Below are 18,133 nucleotides of genomic sequence, written 5' to 3'. Positions count from 1 at the left end.
GTTAAGGAACACACCTTAACAACTTAAGTTGAACTAACTAATGCCTAGATGATAAATGAATCTGCACGGTCACACAGAGTCCTTAGAACCTGTCCAAGAACTGCTCAAAAAAAAAGCATATAGACAACTAAATAAATTTAGTATGAGATAGATACACATTTTATCCCTCACCTGCCTTTGTAGTGTAGCCCTCAAACCTGACAAAGCAGTACAGTGAGGGATCCAGCACCAGGCATCTGTAGCAATTATTACTTTCTTGGGAGCCATGACTCCCATCTTAGCTGCTGCCTTGATTTTTTTTACGCTCTGTGTGGAAAAACCATGCTAGTAAAATCTCTAGTCAAGTAATTGTGCTGTGCTCTGTGGGTGGTTGCCCATGGGGAAATGAAGGACTCTCCTGTCTTTGCATGACTCTGATTAATAGAACACTGAGAAACAGTCATTTGTGGTTCTCACTTGACCTCCAGCCCTAAAAGAATTTGAATGAAGCCCACCAGGAGAGCGGAGGAAACATTTCCCAATGTTGAGGGGGGGAACTGTGACCACATGGAGGAGGTAACGGTGGCTAAAGGGGAGGAAAAGAGTGAGATCAGAAGTTGTACAAGGAGCATTTCTTAGGCTGGTTTTGACTTTAGTTTGCAGGAGTGGAGCTATTTTTTTATATATATACACAGATATATACACACACACACAGGTATATATATATAACAACAGTAAGATCTTCTCTCCACCTCTACTCTTGTTTCACCTGCTGTACTGTCCCCAAGGGGTGGAGAGGAGTGATGCTGCTTCCAGGACCAGAGGCAGCAAGGCTGCAGAGCCTCCCCATCCTCCCTCGGTGGGTGCCAGCAATTTGAGCCCTTTGCAAAAGATAGCAACTATTCCTGCAGCCTAAAGCTTTGTTCAGACTTGGAGGCATCCCAGGGAAGATGGCCGTGGCCAGGACATGGGGATGGTTTATGGAAGGAAGGGCTGGGATGGAAAGCAGAGGGCAGAGCCTTGATGAGCTAAGTTTGATGCCCTGGCTGCCACTGAGAGAACAGAGAGAACCCTTGAGTAGCTGTGTCCTCCCATATTTCCCCAAGCACTAGCTAGGCTCCAGGGTTCTGTGTCTCCAAAGGGATGGCTGTTTGCCCTGCAGCCCTTGGCAGATGCCTAGAGGCCTTACACTATAACGGGGCCTGCTCTCAAAGACCTTGAGTTGAAGCCTGTCAAAACCAGTAAAGAACAGGCTCACGCCAAATAACTACTGCACAGGAATAATGATGGCTGTTTGCCCTGCAGCCCTTGGCAGATCCCTAGAGGCCTTACACTATAACAGGGCCTGCTCTCAAAGACCTTGAGTTGAAGCCTGTCAAAACCAGTAAAGAACAGGCTCATGCGGAAGGAATAATGCTGCTGTTATATCCTAGAAAAGAGCAAAACCTTCTGTGGCCACGAAGAAGTTCTGTGCTGCTTTCCCTAGCTTATCTACCATCCATCACTTTGTACATCTTTTTGTGTGGCTGACCTCTGAAGAAATAAGTAAACTACTGTGTCACCCAAAAGAGCACTGCCAGGATGCTGTCTGAAGCTAATCTGGCACAAAGTCCAACATTTGCCACAAAGCCCTGATCTGACTTTTCTGAGCTGTGTAATGTATGGTTTTACCAGGAAAGAACTAATTTCTAGCACTGCTAGTAACTCCTGTGTTTAAAGGCAGCACTTCTACAGCCAAGCATCAGGAAGGCTTGCAATGCCTCATAGCAGGGAATGCAGCAGAGCTGTGCTGATTTACAGTGAACTGTAGAGAGCCTGGCTCTAGGAGTATAGCTAGTATTTATATTCCTAGGCAAGGATGGTAGGAATAAAGGCAGAACAGCAGAGTAAGGACAGAAGAGAAGGATGGAAATGCTTAAAGGGAGCTGCAAGCACTTGTCAGCTCTTTTTTCATATCTCTGCAGTCTCTTTTTGCAAACTGCCATGTCCATAGGCCCTTGCTGAAGCAGAAGGGGACAGCCAGCTGGTAACGTTGATTTACAGGATTTCTTTGGATCTCCATGTTGCAGCTGGGATTTTATGGATAGCAACACGTGCTTGGTATTCCCAGCACACTGCCCCAGCAGTGTCCTAGCTTTCCATGCATGCTGGATCCGCTGTGCTGGGATCTTCAGCAACACAGTCACAGCTCCTCCTTGGAGCTGTCTGGATGGGAAAAGAGGCTGAGACAAGAGGAGCACTGACTAGTTAATGGAAAGCAGTATCTTCTCCACTTGCCACCGTGCACTTACTTAGAAGGAATTACATGCCTTAGTGTTGCAATAGTGACAAGGGAGGTCTCAAATAGGCAGGGTTTCCAGTTCAGGGATGTATTTCTCCTTCAGAGTACCATTCAGTATTGAACTACACCAAGGTTTAAAGTGCTCAAAACTCTGTCATGTTTCCTGCAGACTGGAAGCTTGTAGGAAACATCACTGTGGAAATGCTGAAACTTCATCTTACAGGGAGGATTCTCCCTGGGCTGTTGCACAGACAATCTTGTTGCATCCATGGTGGCTGACTGCAGAAAGAATGTCAAATCAAAGAGTGGCCACAGAGCTCTGGAAGTCCTGATCACCTTTGATCTCAAAGACAGGGTTTCCAAGCTCCTGGGTGGGGAGTCAGACAGAGACGTGCAGCGAGACTCAACGCTCTGGCTGGCCCAGCTGCTCTGGATTGTCAGGCAAGAAGAACACTCCATGGTCCAAGGAGCCGTGAGGCTGTCAGGACAACCCAGCGCCCCCCAGGAGACTTGGCCCCCTCCTGGGGAAGACCCCCCCCACCCCATGTCAATCCACACATCCTTGCTCCTGGGACAGTTTGTCAGATTTGGTGATAGCTCATCAGAGCTCAGCTGAGACATCTCCCTCTGGCCCAGTGAACTGACATCTCTAATTTGTGCTAATGATGCCAGCTAGTTAATGAGCTGAGCTCACAAACCACCTGTCTAAACACAACTGCAGAGAAATATTACTGAAATGTCTTTTAAGATGAGGCACAAGATGTCATATGTATGACATTTATTCATGCAGTGTGCCCATTTTAATTGTCATTTTCCTTGTAAGAGCCTACATTTTTCCTGCCACTTTTAATTTAGCTTTTTAACTACTCTTTATCTATTAGTAATTCTTTAAAGTCTTGGGGTTATTTAGGGCATTTTGCTCATCTTTACCTGGGAAATCTGTGTTGCAGGGGTACTCACAGGCACACTTTCAGTCTCTCCTGTGGGAATAAAGAACTTCAGTCAATTAAAATAACTTATTATGATTGCTATAAATAACTGGAACAGAGGATGAAGTCCCTTTTGAAGTACAAATCACTTCTAAAGGGTTCAAGTCTCACTTTAGAAGGTGTGAACACCATACAAAAGGTAAAATAAACTGCAATTATCAAACAGGAATGGCTCACCTAAATCAGATGTTAAATTCACCTCATTTGCTGTTCTGTGCCTGTCTGAATCTGATCCATATGAAGAGGTGGGAAACCTTGTATGTGCAGTTAATACTAAATTGCTATCTGTGAAGTTCAGTGCTGTGTACCAGCCTTAAATAAGAGTTTTGGGTTTTTTTGCTAAAGCATTATTGAAGCATCCTTAAAGCATCTCTCTTCTGAAATTGTCAGTTTTGTCCTCTAATGTATTAGTATGTATTTCTATTATCTCCACAAAAGGTTGATCTGATCTGTATATTTTAAGCCCTAAGTTCTATTTTGTCACAATGTATTCCAAGCAGTAACCATGTTACCCCAAAATAATACATCTTTTCATCAGTTCCATCATTCCTAGGCTTCTGTGGTGTTACAATCCCACCCGATCTTGTACAATGGTACTAGACTCAACATTTCTGACACAGGAGGAGCAGAAGTGTTTTGGCCACTGCAGAGACATTGTCTCTAGGCATTAATGGGTTCTTGATTGAAACAAAAAAAAACATCTAATTTATTATTTCCTCTTCTGACATTGACTCTTCTGTGCAAAAACCTTCAGTTATCCAACAGAAATGATCTCTGGTTGTGCTTCCACTGCACTTTGAGGGAATTGCAGTCCAATGGCCACTGGTTCCCATGTTATTCCCTGTGTCAGGCTCCCTGTCTGGCATCACTCCCAGAAAACACCATGCCACACAGTTCCTTATCTGGCCCCTGCCCCTTGGCGATGTCGAGGTGGCTTTTCTCTTGCCTCCAAGAATTTGCTTCTCAGCTGTCAGTTACAGACACAACCCCATACCCAATTCTAGGAGCAGCCAAACTCCCTCTTTTCATGCTGGCTGCAGGTGCTCAGTGCCTTACCCACCTGGGCTTTAAGACCACAAAAATTCAGTCCTGCAGAGGCTTGAAAAGGGTGCAGGGAGGACTCTGCAGTAAGCCTGTGCATGAAGTGGAAAGCTGAAGCCTGGAAGTCAGAGCTTTACAAGGCACAGTTCCATCCTGATTTCTTTACCCCTGAGGGGGAATATGGGTTATCACCAAGGGCACCTATGAATTGGCCCTGTTCTGGTGTCTAGGATTTGGCCTGATTCAGAGGAATGTGAGCAAATTCCCCAGTGACTCACAGAAGTGAGAGGCAGAGGCAAGAGAGGCCACATGCCCATCTCTGCCCATGTGCCACTTTCTCCCTGTGCTGGCTGGTCTTACAGCTGTGAGGTTGGGTAGCAGGGTCGATTGCCCTTGGAGGGAAATACCCTCCAAGGTTCTTCCTGGGGAAGATGAGGGGCAGCAGGCTGACTGGGAGAAGTAACCATGACCCCAGACTCCCAGCTGTTTGGAGTCAAAACTCATCAGCCAGCCTGCACTAGGTCCCAAAGTTTCAGCTTCTGAATGACAGGTTGTTTTCATTTTCAGCTTTCACCCTTCTTTTGACACATTGAAAAACTGTATAGACATGGTGCTTCAGGACATGGTTTAGTGGTCATGGCAGTGTTGGGTCAATGGTTGGACTTGATGATCTTAGAGGTCTTTTCCAACCTTAATGATTCTGTGATTCTGGGTCAAAATTGGAAAATTTGGATTTTTCCCTGCAACCCCACAAACTAAAAACTGACTTTTGGCCTGAAGTGAATGATGAAGCTTTCTCATGATGCCTGGAGCTGAGGCTTGAGAAGACAGCTGGTTGTGTGCTGTGATCCTCATGAATCAAGAAAACTGAGGTACATCCTGATGTAAATGACTCTTAATGTGGTAATGACTGACCCAAAAAGAGCAAGACAACATGTTTCTTTATAGCACAATATAAGCCAGATGCTGGGAGGACAAGGAGATGCCATTTTTGCAAAGTGGTGGACGTATTGAATGCTGATCTTTCTGAAGGTCTAGAGGTGTCAGGTAGAAGCTGAGCACAGCAAGAAAGAACCATGAGCTCTCTTCACATTTTCTTTAGGTGTTTTTCAATCTGATATACAATACAGCAGGCTCGACCCAAGCCCTGCAGAAGTCTGTAGGGGTCTTTCACTGGGGTTTGGATACAGATCAGTCTGTAATGTCCTTGGGCACACTCAAAGCAAGGAGCTGCTCCTGACCAAGACCAGAAGGGAGAAGAGGATCCCTTCTACTACAGTTTTACCTCCCACCTTTGCCATGAGCATGCACAGAAGCACTCTCTGCACGTATCCAGTCAAAACCCAGATACTTTCTGTAAAGTCAGTGCTAAGAGCTGGTTTACAGGAGGAGGCTCCTCACAGTTGCTCTGTGGGAAGCAAGGGGCTTTGTGGTTATCACCCAATTTTTGCAGTGAACCTCTGCAGCCCATGGGGGCATGCCAATTAATTGGAAAAAATCCCTGAGTTAATTTCCTTTTCAGTTTGTTGTAGTGCAGGGGCCTAGGCACACAGACCTAATTTAGCCAAACTAGAATTCTCATAAAAGAGAAATTAACTGTTTCATTACCTATGTCATGAACAAATTTTGGCACCACCAACCATCTTTTAAGAGGGAAGGAGATGGTCCAGGCTCTCTCCTGACCTGGTGGTTGTGGACACTCCTAAAGTGGCTCCTGCTGCTCCTTTTTCTCTCCTAGAACTCTCCTACTTTCAAGAGTTCCTCAGCATATGGACCCAGCCACCTCTGAGGTGGCAAGGCAGAGCACAATGCTGCAAGGGGGTCAGGGTGGAAAGCAAGTACCACCAGCCCCACATTCCTCTGCAAGAAAAGCATCTAAAGCAACTAACCACTAAAGCCCTGGACCTGAAACCCCTGAGCTTTGTAGACTTTCTGGAAGTGCTGGTGACTGCAGCAGAACTTGTTGTGTCCAAGTCATGTGGCCTGGATACATCTTGGTGCTTGCAAGGTCAGGACTGGTTCAGAAGCCTGAGTTGTGGTGCTGACATGAACAAGAACCCTTTGCAACAAAGCATGGAGGGGAGAGAATCAGATCCTCCACACTGTGACCTTGTGCAAGATGTAGCTTTGGATAGTTAGAAGTCTCTGTACAGCCCCAGGCAGAGGTGGGTCTGATGAGGCAAGAGGGAACGACTTCCTATGTTGGACATTATATATGCCACAGAATTATTTTCCAGAGGGGAGGGGGAGATGATTTTAAAACAAGACATAAAAACTTCAACCCCAGGTATTTCTATGAAACTCAAAGACACATTTTTCTACAGCTGCTGTGGCTAAGAGGTGCTCCTGGGGGGCTGGCTGGTGGCTGCCAACAGCCAGGGCACATGAGAACAGATTTCTTCCTTGCCATCTTTCATACTATCAAGAAGTGAAATAAGAGGATGCTTTACCTTCTTGTTTGTTTGAGTCCATGGCTGCTATAGGATGTGCGTCCTTGCAGGGACTCCTGTCCTCACTGGAGGTTTCTGGCTGGTCACTGGGAACATCCCATGGCTTAGAGCTGCCCACCTGGGAGCCCTGCGATGGGTCAGCTGCTCTGAACCCTGAGTGCAGAAAGATGCAGAAAGGGTTTACTGTGTGGAGAGGCTCAAAGTTCAGAAAACAGAGGGAGGAGAAGGAATTTGAGAGGGAATGAGGCATCCTAAATGTTAATTTGGGTTCACAGTGCCTCCACAAGCAGAGTGGGCACCAGTACACACACTTCCCTCCCAGCTCAAGGCCATTTGTGCTTACATGGATGAGCGATTAAGAGGTACTGAGTAATCTCACAGAAACTATTTGCTCAGCAAGATGCATCTTGTATGAACATAGAAGCAAAATCAGATGTATTTTGAATGGCACATGAACATCTTGTACAGGTGCTTTGCATCAAAGACCCAGCTTTCTGCTGGTTGGCAACTAATCACCCAAAATGTCCTCCAAAAGTGTTTGGGCCACAGAGGTATTGGCTTCACAATGCTGCTGTGCAGTCCTGCCAGCACTTTTGAAGGCACTTGTATTGCCATGCCTGCTTTCTCTGAGTTGTCTCCCTGACTTTTGGAGACACAGGAGTGCTTACAAGGCACCTTGATGTGTAGAGCTGCAGCCTCTCTGAAAAGAAGAGCCAACAGAGCATGATGCCAGGCCCAAGTCATTCCCTTGGCAAAGCATCTCATCAGTCTGGTAGTGGGGTTAGGACTTTGGGAACAGTCTTAAGATAATGCCTGATTAATGATACAGGCAGAGCCCCAGAAAAAGGACTGCACCAGCTCCCACTTCTCTTAGCAGAATGGGCACTGCCCCATGTCCATGTTTCCTCTCCCCAGGGTTGAATTCAACTCTACTTTTGCCCAGCCTCACTAAGAAACTAGATGTGAGCTAGGAGTCTAGAAAAACGTCCTAGCTCCATTCCTGTTTGACACAGATAAGCCCAAGGCTGATGTGAGTTACTGTGATCTTTCCTAATGGGATTGGAGAGGCCGGTGTAGCTATGGCATAGAGCTCTGCTGACAGCTCTGTCAGGAGAGCTGTGGTGGTTTGGAGAAGCCTGGGATGATGTTTACAGGGAAGCAGGAACAGAGAAAGGCACATAGCATTAAATAGAAGGGACAGATGCAAAAGATGCAAGAGACCTGGGTGGCTTTAGGAAATGGCTACAGAAGCAGTTGCTTCTGGTGTAGTCAGCAGTGTAGCTTGTGGGACCACATACTTTTGACCTGACAGCTTTCCAGAGTGGAACTCCCAAGGGAGGAGGGTGGTAGCACCATAGGGTCCCCTGAGATGGGGACAATGCTGACAATTTGTGAGCTGTGGTGAGGACAGGCTGGGAGTGGCACAGCCATTAGCTGGCATCTTGCTGAGGGTATGATGTGAACTGAAAGGCTTCCTGCACAGTGCTTGAGGGACTGGGGGTTTAGCATCTTTTGAAGTTGAGAATTAATGAATGGATAAACTTGGAAGAGAGCTTCTTATGAGATCTCCTAAGAAAATCTGCTGTCTTCAGGACAGAGGATACTTTGGTGCTGCAATGTGGAAACTGAGGAAAGGTGGAGGGACTCTGGAGCTGGGCTTTGTACAGACAGGCTGAGAAAGCTTCTAGGTGGATGCCTGGCTACAGTGAGAGAAATGCAATAATTTGTTAAATCTGTTTTCTATCAGCTGATAGTGTAAAAGTTGTGGTTTTGTTCTGAAGACTCTTAGACTTATGGCAGGGTTTAGATGGTCAGGGACCTCTAGAGTTATCTGACTCAAAGGAGGGCTAGCTCCAAAGCTAGATCAGATTGCTCAGGGCCACATCTAGTCAAGGTCTGAGTATCTCTCAGGCTGGAAACTTCTCAGCCTTTCCAGGTCTGTACCGGGGCTGTAGTGCTCCCATGAGGAAGAATGTTTTCCTTAACTTTAAACTTCAAACTTCAGGAACAGCTCGTTTAGTAGCAAACTCATTAAACTTTGCTCCTAGTTTAGACTAGTCAATGCCATAGCAAATTCCTGGGGCTTTTGTTATTGGGTGTTGAACAGGGACCAGTTTGTTTGGCGCTGAGAACTGGTTTCAAAATTCAGAACTGTTTTTCCAGTGTTTGAAAAGGAACAAATAAGAAAGCCAAAACAGATATGAAAGAAGCATAAACCTCCTCTGTGATAAACATTTTCACTGAAAACAAGGAGAACAACTTTTTGATGGAAATTCATTATATTTTTTCTTTTTACCAAAAACCTGTGCACATTTTTACCCATTCTGCTTTTATATTATTGTTTTACCATGCCAGTTATAGCAATATAATTAATAATATAATTGTTATTTATACTATGTATTAATATATAATGATTAATATATAATATAATAAGAATATATATGTATTTATACTATGTAATTTCTATGTAATTGTATCTATACATTAACACCAATATTTAGCAAATATCCATCAGCATGGAATTAATTATATTCATATACCATTAAATACACTGTGTCTTAAAGATTTTATAATTTTACGATCCACTTGCTGAATTATTGTGGGGATCCCTAAATCTCCAGTGACAGTGTGCCATTCATACCTCTGGCCTTTGCAAGGTAGGGTGACCATACCCTCCAGGTACCAAGAATATTTATTGTGGGAGCACACAAAAGTGAGAATCTCTAACCTGTACTGCTGCAAAAAGCCATGCACGGAAACCTGCAGTTGTCAGGAGGGGTGACACACTTGCAAGGAGATGCTCACAAGAGGACATCCCACTCTCTGCTGTGCTACATGTGATAACATGAACCATCTTGGGTCCAATACAAAGAAGGAGGTTTGTCTTTGCATGGAGAAAATTACCTACATGAGGTGTTAATGAGAGAGAAGCAATACTTGTAGAAGAATGGTTTGTATGAGGGCGTGTCTTTGCCACATTACCTGTCCTGTGTTCTCATACACTTTCAACTCAAGGCCACACAGGGTTGGAAGGTAGCCCTTGGGCATTGTATCTTATCTCTCAAGTTGTAAAAATGCTGTGGATTCCTGGTACCAAATATCATTTTTCCTTAGAGAGGGAACTCAAAATAATACCTGCACAGCATGAAGATTTAAGTGAAGAGCTTCCCCATCACACTCATGCAGACAAGGACAATGTTTGAGCACAGACTCTGTCCTCTGCAGGGCTCAAGAGTGAGGCTTTGAAACTGGGACACTGGGAATGCCTCCATCCCCTCCTGCTGCAGGCACCACCAGGAGCTCTGCTATACGACTGCACTTCAAAGTAGGTTGACCTTGATTAAGTGGGTCCAGAAAATCTTCCCTGTTTTACCAGAGTAACTGTCCTTCGTGCGTCCTCTGTCAGCAGCCTGCAATTTCTTGAGTCAGCCCTTGGTTCTTTAGAACATTAAATATTTGCATGACATTGGCCACTTCCCAGCATCATGGCTCACTTCTGGATTCCTTGCATCTATACCATTGCCTGCCTGTGCCAGGTTCTTCTGAACTGCCCCATATACGGAGCAAAACTAGTCAGTCCTTCCTCATCACTAAAATAAACAAAACATGCAACTCCCCATGGTTTGGAGCAACAGCTTGTCCTCTATTCCCCCTGACTGCTGGGTGGGGAAGCCACTGACACTGTCCTCACCAGGGCAAGAGTTTCAGTCAGCCTGAATTGGCTGAACAGTGTCTGGCTCATTCCTGAACAGTGCAATAAGGGGTTGGAAAATAGGCCTGATATTTGCACCCTAAGACCCTGGATGTGGGCTGCTTGGTAGAATCACAGAATCACAGAAAGGTAAGGGTTGGAAGGGACCTCTGGAGATCATGTAGTCCAACCACCTTGCCAAAGCAGGTTCTCCTAGATCAGGTTGCACAGGATTGTGTCCAGGAAGGTTTTGAAAGTCTCCAGAGAAGGAGACTCCACAACCTCTCTGGGCAGCCTGTTCCAGGGCTCCATCACCCTCACAGTAAAGAAGTTTTTTCTTATGTTGAGGTGGAACTTCCTGGGTTCCATTTTGTGCCTGTTGTCCCTTGTCCTATCACTGGGCATTACTGAAAAAAAGATTGGCCCCATCCTCTTGACACCCAAGCTCTAGGTATTCACAAGCATTGATAAGAACCCTTCTCAGTCTTCTCCAGGCTAAACAGACCCAGGTCTCTCAGACTTTCCTCATAAGAGAGAGGTTCCAGTCCCCTAATCATCTTTGTAGCCCTCCACTGGACTCTTTCCAGTAGTTCCCTGTCTTCTTGAACTGGAGGGCCCACAACTGGACAGAGTACTCTAGATGTGGCCTCACTAGGGCAGAGTAGAAAGGGAAAACAACTTCCCTCGACCTGCTGGTCACACTCTTCTTAATGCACCCCAGGATACCATTGGCCTTCTTGGCCACAAGAGCACACTGCTGGCTCATGGTTAACCTGTTGTCCACCAGGACTCCCAGGTCCTTCTCCACAGAGCTGCTTTCCAGCAGGTCAACCCCTAACCTGTACTGGTGTATGGGGTTATTCCTCCCCAAGTGCAGGACTCTACACTTGCCCTTGTTGGGCTTCATTAAGTTCCCCTCTGCCCAACTCTCCAGGATGTCCAGGACTCACTGAATGGCAGCATAGCCTTCTGGTGTGGCAGCCACTCCTCCCAGTTTTGTATCCTCAGAAAACTTGCTGAAGGTACACTGCGTCCCCTCATCCAGGTCACTGATGGATATGTTGAACAAGAAAGGATCCCATACTGACCCCTGGGGAACACTGCTAGCTACAGGCCTCCAGCTAGACTCTGCACCACTGATCACAACCCTCTGAGCTCTGTCATTCATCCAGTTCTTAATCCACCTCACTGCCCACTCATCTAACCCATACTTCATAAATATCCTGCCTCTGCTGGCAGCACACAAGCTATAACTCACACCAGAATCTAGCTGAGAAGAAATCCTTGTATGTCTCTAGTCCAACGTCCTGCTCAAATCAAGCCTAACTTCAAACTAGATCAGGTTCCTCATGTCTGTGTGCAGCTCACGTCTGAATATTTTCCACACTGGAGTCTTCACAGCCTCTCTGGGCATTCCAGTACCCTGGGGAAAACTTTATCTTTACATCCAGTTGGAGTTTCCCTTTGTTCCAATTTGTGCCCGTTGCCTTTCACTGTGCACCTCTGGGAAGAGTCTGGACTGCCTCTGCTTTATAGCCCCCTTGAGGTAGTGAAAAGCTGCAAGAGGATCTCCTCATTCACTTTATTTTCTCAACACTGAACAAGCCCCACACCCTTAACCCCTTCCCATATGTACACACATGAGTGCATGTCCACATCAGCAGCAAGCACAAGCCCTCTGTGAGGCTGCTCTCCTAAACCACCTCCACCCACAGCAAATGTAAGGTTTTCCTGATACACCAGCCCATCACTGGGTAGTTTCCTCATCAACAAGATGTTATTGTTCCTCTGCAAGCTCCCCACTGAACAGGCCCAACACCCTGTCACCAGCAGCAGACTTTCTTGGCCTGCAACCAGAGCCCACAGCCCCCATGTTTTAGGGACAAGAGAGAGCAAAAACGTGCCTGTTTCTTCAGAGCTGAGCATGAAAACTCATTTACCCTCCTGCAGCCCTCATCAAGCCAGACTGACAACTCTGGACCAAAGCCCAGAGAATAGTTTCATGATGTTAGAGCAGAGTCCTCCATCGTGGCCACAGGAACTATCTCCACTTTTATCTCTGACGTCCCTCCAGCAGCCAAATCTACTGTGCCCAAGAAGCAAAGCTGAGTGCAACCTCTGCCATTAGCGACCGCCATGATTCTGGCCACTGGGGTCCAGCAGAGAATACTGCCCTGGTGCCTGGCACAGGCAGCTGCTGCTGCAGCCCCCCCAGAGCAGAGTGGGCACCGTGGGAAAGTTAACAGAGCCTGAACCAGCACCCATTTCCCATGATAGCCCCAAGGAAGAAGGTGTGGATGGACTGTGAGGTCCTAGTGGCTTGCCTTCTGTAGCTATGGCCCAGGCACAGGGTTGAAGACCAAAGCAAGGTGCCACTGAGGCAGCAGAGGGGTGGAATTCCCACAAAAATCTGGGGAGGGGAGGGAGAGGAGACAGGTCACACAGCCCACACTGCGCTTGTGTGACCGTGCCCACCATTCCAGTGCTTCCCCAACATGGAATGGCACAACTGGGAGAAACAAACAACTGTGCAGAAGATTGCTTATTAAAAAGGGCAACTGAATACCCTGAGCATCAGCAGACAAACAGGCAAAGATCCATAAAGCATTTACAGCCTAGCCTTAATGGACAACAGTTACTATTTGTCTGGCTTTCTGTCCCATTCTGCTTCTGAAATCATAACGTGGGTAATTGCAGGAGAATCTATATACACTTTTACTGTTTCAGTTGTTAAACATCAAAATTTCCTAAACAAATCCTTGGGATCTTCCTGGTGATGGCTATTATAAATACCCCACTTGGAGAACAATCCCCAGTCCTCTAAAGAAAGAAATCACAAAAAACAAAACAAAACAAAACAAAATAAAACAAAAAACCACAAAAAAGTGATTTACTCTCATCACTCTTGCACTTTGTCACCAGCTAACTCTAATGCATATGTCACTCAAGTACAATTCAACAAACCTCAATTTAGCTCTTAAATGGTAAGAGCAAAAAAGGTCTTTTTTAACCTAGTATTTTAGAGACCTTGCTACAAACTCAGCCACACAAGATTCTCCACATTAAGAGGCTAGATCTCCATACACAGCCTTAGAAGAGATCAGCTGGAAATAACTGTGGGCACTGAACAGGCAAAATACTTTAAATACCCTTTTTATGTGCTGGACACTGAACATTAAACAGCTAGAGCTCTAGATTTTTCCAATAATAAGAAAAATGATATTATTGATCCCACTCTTCATCCATGCTGAGTACATTTTTAAACTTACCTCAGGCTAGCTGAAGATCCTTCAGCACTGGCGGTTCCTAGAGCTGGGAATTAGAACCGTGCAAGAAAGCAAAGAGAGAGAGAGAGGGAGAGAGAGAGGGAGAGAGAGAGAGAGAGAGAGAGAGAGAGAGAGAGAGAGGGGAGAGTCAGTGGTGGCTTGACGTTTCCCAGGATGGGACTGTCACATGCTAATCACTGATTTGAAACGCAGGCATAACAAACGCCTGCTAATTATGTAATCTTCAGGTCACATCCTTGCATCCCCATGAAAAATCAGGACTGTGCACTCAGAAGAGGATGATACTGACTCTTTTTTAAATTAGAAAAATTTAAACACGCTGCTGTGCAGGGAGAATTTGAAACGCAGGCATAACAAACGCCTGCTATTTATGTAATCTTCAGGTCACATCCTTGCATCCCCATGAAAAATCAGGACTGTGCACTCAGAAGAGGATGATACTGACTCTTTTTTAAATTAGAATTACACGCTGCTGCGCAGGGAGAGCGAGAAGCCTTGTGAAGGGAGGGGCAGAGCTGGGTGCTGGTGTGGTTTCTGCTACTTTGCCCAACTCAGGGGCTCTTACGTCCTCCTGCGGCAACCCAGTGAGGCAGCCTGCAGCTGGGGAGAGGGAGATGGGACCAGCTCCTCACAGTTTTCTCTGTCACCTTCAGTCTCCTGCAATGCATGGTGTCACTAAGGATGCCAGGGCCAAGGGGGCTTCTCTTCTTTCATTCAGGGGCTAAGAGCAAGGTTGCCAAAGTAGCTGGGGCAGGGGAGCAGCAACCACCAGTACTTGTGTATTTTCTGTTGCTTGTTAAATCATTAAAATCTTCCTTTGAGTGAAAATAAGGGCTTGGAAGGAGGTTGGAGAGTGGAAAGCAGCAGCCCTCCACACTTGCTCCATTTATTTACCAATGTCCTGCAGGGTTTCTTGATCTGAAGGGTGTCAAGAAAGCATGAGGAGAATGCAGGTGACCCAAGACCAGGGGTGTCAAGAAAAGACTGGAGCCAGTCCAGTGAGTTATTCTGAAGCCTAAGAGCACGGAGACATAAAGGAGGAGGAACAGCAACAAAAGGCAGACTGATCTCTCTCTGAAAGACAAAGCTCTGCTTCAAAGATACCCTTCAGGCAGAAAACCTGAAATGTAAAACCACACAGCCTAAATCAGTGTAATTGCTGTGCAACACAGATAAATGTGGTGGAGTCCTAGCAAAGGAGCTGAAAGTATAGGCTCATAGATTAACAGGAGCTCTGTGGCAGATACTGCTACTTCTGAAATCAAGGACTAGGGACAGAGGACACTGTCCTTCTTTTTTGGAGCTGGCCATTTCAGAAGCAAAACAACTAAACTGAATAAAATAAAACTATAACTCTGAAGGAGTTTGCTGGAAAGTGCATTTTTGGTGGGTCAAATGTACATGTGAATTCAACAAATAGCTCAAGGTAGGAGAGGATTTTTTTAATTAGTAAAAAGAAAAACACTGATCTTTATAAATCTATGAACAGAACATTTCAAATAGAGATTTTGTTATAGGCAGCTTTAAGAAAAAGGGCTGAAAGGCATTAAATTGCCAAATGAACTGCTTTCTATCAGATCGCCCAGTGTGTTTCATTCTGCTGATAATATGCTCTGTTTTTCTTCATTTTGCTAATAGACTACAGGGCCTAAGATTCTTCTGACTCCTAGCAAACTGAGCTGAGTATCTGAAGGCACGATTGAAGGAACAGCATTTGTACATTGTGTCTGCAGATGGAGGTGAGGACAGGTATTTCCTAGAAGTCCATTAAATATCTGTCAAGCAAAGACTCGACACACATCTTTTCTGACTGCATTGGTATGTTGTGGTGGGTTTTTTTAAACTAAAGTGGGTCAATTTTATTTGGACTTTACAGCTTATAATATCAAAACTAGCAGAAAAGACTCCATGACCCTTCCACTTCAAACATACTTGTCTTCACTGACTGGTCCAATGTACTCTGTTTGGAAACGTGTAGGTTCCAGCCCCATGAAACGTGTTCTCTTTGAACTCACCTTCATAAACTGTCCCAGAAGGATGTTCTAAGCCTTTCAGTACCATCAACCTGCATTTAATGAGAGACAAAGGATAAAGAAAATTATTAATGTTTATGCTGCAGTACTATTTCCTTTCATTACAATATCCTTTCAGATTGCTGCCTTAGAATCTGCTGTCATATTCAGATATGATAATGGAGAGGAACATGATTATTCTTTCAGATTCAGAGAGGTTCCTCTTTCTACAAGGATTTCAGGTAAGGGCTCAGAAGTTTTTGGCCATGCATGGTGTGCAATTAACTCCACCTCTACTGTTAGTCTCACAGGATCTTAATCTGCGCAGCACAGAACTGCTGTCCCCAGTCCTGCAAATAACTCCTCTACCCTGACAGCCTAAGAGGTTAATTAAATTTTCTGGAATTTATTTCTGTGGATCAAGGCAGAGCAAGTCTTTCATTTGTTCAGTGCTGGCCACTAAGCTGTGCCTGGGGATTTAAATCTGTGCTGCAAAGCATTTCTGTGCCATAATCTTAATTCTTATCATTGTACTAGTACTTTTGTAAGAGACTGAAAAAAAGGCTAGACTAGAACTAATAAAGGTAAAAGATGCTGTTTCCTAATTGCAGGCCCTTATTTGTCTCGTAGATGTATACATATTTGTGTGGATCTGTTGAGTATAGACACGTTTAGGAGGGCCATGCCTAGCCTGCTGTGTGTGCACAGCCCATTCATGCAGGGCTTTCATGGTGGCTGTGCCACGCGGGGCACCACCAGCACCACACTGCCAGGATGTTGCACCAGTGCCTGCCTGCCAGCAGTGACTGCTGTGCTTCCAGGAGCCCTGGGAGGCAGCAGGATGTCTGAAGACCCCATGTGTCTCTAGTCTTCAGACTGGGCTGTGATGAGATTCCCAGGTAGAAGAAGAGCTTGCTGCATTGGTCTGATCCTTCTCAGGTCATGACTTTCCTTTCTGTGCCTTTTTAAGGGAGGATATAATGAGAGACATTTCATTCCAAAGCCAGAGAAATTTTGAAATTAAAGAATACTTAAAATTACCTTGTCATTTTTCCTGTTGCTGACATACATAGTGCCATTGGTGCCAGTGTGGACTCCATGACAGTTCCTATTGAGCACACCCTCAGGTGTCCTTTTGCACTAAAAAAATGTGTGGTATTTTCACTTCAAGACAGAGAGCATCAGAAAGGCAAAACCCTGTGAGATGGTACAATGCATTTCTTGTGTTACACAAGCCATTTCTTCTAGAGCTGACTCCCCATCTCCTGTGGACAGACTGCCCCCAGAGGTGGGCCCTTGGAACACACAAATGCCTCTGGAGCAGGTGGGTTTGCAGGTGTCTTTGGGTGTCACTCATAGAGTTTGAGCCAGCAGCAGTCCCATTACCTGTTCTTCCACTGCCACCAAGCCCTGGTGTGGAGGTGGTGGGGAGCTGACGTGGGGTAGAGCAGATCCCAGTGGACCATCAGGGCGGTGGCTGTGGCTGTCTGCAGGAGGACTCCAAGGAATGATCCCTGTGGCGTGTGTCTAGGGAGGATTCTTATCCAGATGAAGCAGGGTGTTACCTGGGTCATAGTCCCTTTTTGAAAATTATTTTTTGCTTTAAACTCCAACCTGGCCCAGGTTGCCTGGAGGAGTTATGGAGTCTCCATCCATGGAGATGTTCAAGACCTGATGGGATGCGGTCTGGGACAGCTATAATGGCTGACCCTCCACATGCAGGGGACTGGGGATCTCCAGAGGGACCTCTCCACCTCTGCCATGCAACTTTGGGCTCACTTGTCACTTGGTGAAACCCTCACCCTTAAACCAGAATAGATTTCCTTGTTTTAATGCCATACACTCAGTTTTGCAAAAACAATTAGCCCTTGCCAAGACTTTCTTACGATACTTGTCTTTATCTGGGAATACGATGACACTATAAACCTGCCAGATCCGTTGAGAGATGTGCAGAAAATGCTGTTGCCAGAGGTCAATGTTCAAATAGGAGACAGAGGAGTCCTGTAAAAAACTACACTTTATTCGAATAAAGTGAGAGCCCACGGGCATACCCCGGTGGGGTCTCTGTTTTGCTGAGGGACGCAGACCCCTTTTTATCCTAATTTCCCGGCCGCATATGTCCCTTCTTCCTTCCCCACTGGCTGAGGTGCTAGGAGAGCGCAGACTTCCCGCTCCCCTTGACACGGACCCCGCTGCATGTCCCATTCCCTCCATGTTAAGCCTGCGCTGGGAGAAGTTCCTGCGTACAGCCCTGCTGAGCACGCCCACTGCTCCTCAGGTTCAAAGGCTGAGGCTATCCCAACTCCCTGGGGTAGGTAGCTGGCTTGGTTTAGTTCTCCTTCACCTTCCCAGATTACCCAACCCTCAGCGCGCTGCCGGAGGGTGCGACCCCCCGCCGGACAG

The 18,133-nt window shown here is 45.9% G+C and overlaps 1 protein-coding gene across 1 annotated transcript; it reads right to left on the bottom strand.

The window, feature by feature from the left end:
- Nucleotides 1–15,656: 15,656 nt before the first annotated feature.
- MORN2 (MORN repeat containing 2) lies at nucleotides 15,657–17,196 on the bottom strand. The gene is made up of 2 exons (XM_008946809.1): nucleotides 17,117–17,196; nucleotides 15,657–15,783 (listed from the first exon to the last, which is right to left on the bottom strand). The coding sequence occupies exons 1-2, from the start codon at nucleotides 17,194–17,196 to the stop codon at nucleotides 15,657–15,659; spliced, it is 207 nt and encodes a 68-aa protein (XP_008945057.1).
- Between the last annotated feature and the right edge of the window lie 937 nt (nucleotides 17,197–18,133).

This window comes from Merops nubicus, unplaced genomic scaffold, assembly GCF_000691845.1.
Source record: "Merops nubicus isolate BGI_N331 unplaced genomic scaffold, ASM69184v1 scaffold5629, whole genome shotgun sequence".
Taxonomy (NCBI): Eukaryota; Metazoa; Chordata; class Aves; order Coraciiformes; family Meropidae; genus Merops; species Merops nubicus.
Note: the sequence above shows the minus strand (reverse complement) of the source record. Positions and strands in the feature narration are given on the sequence as shown.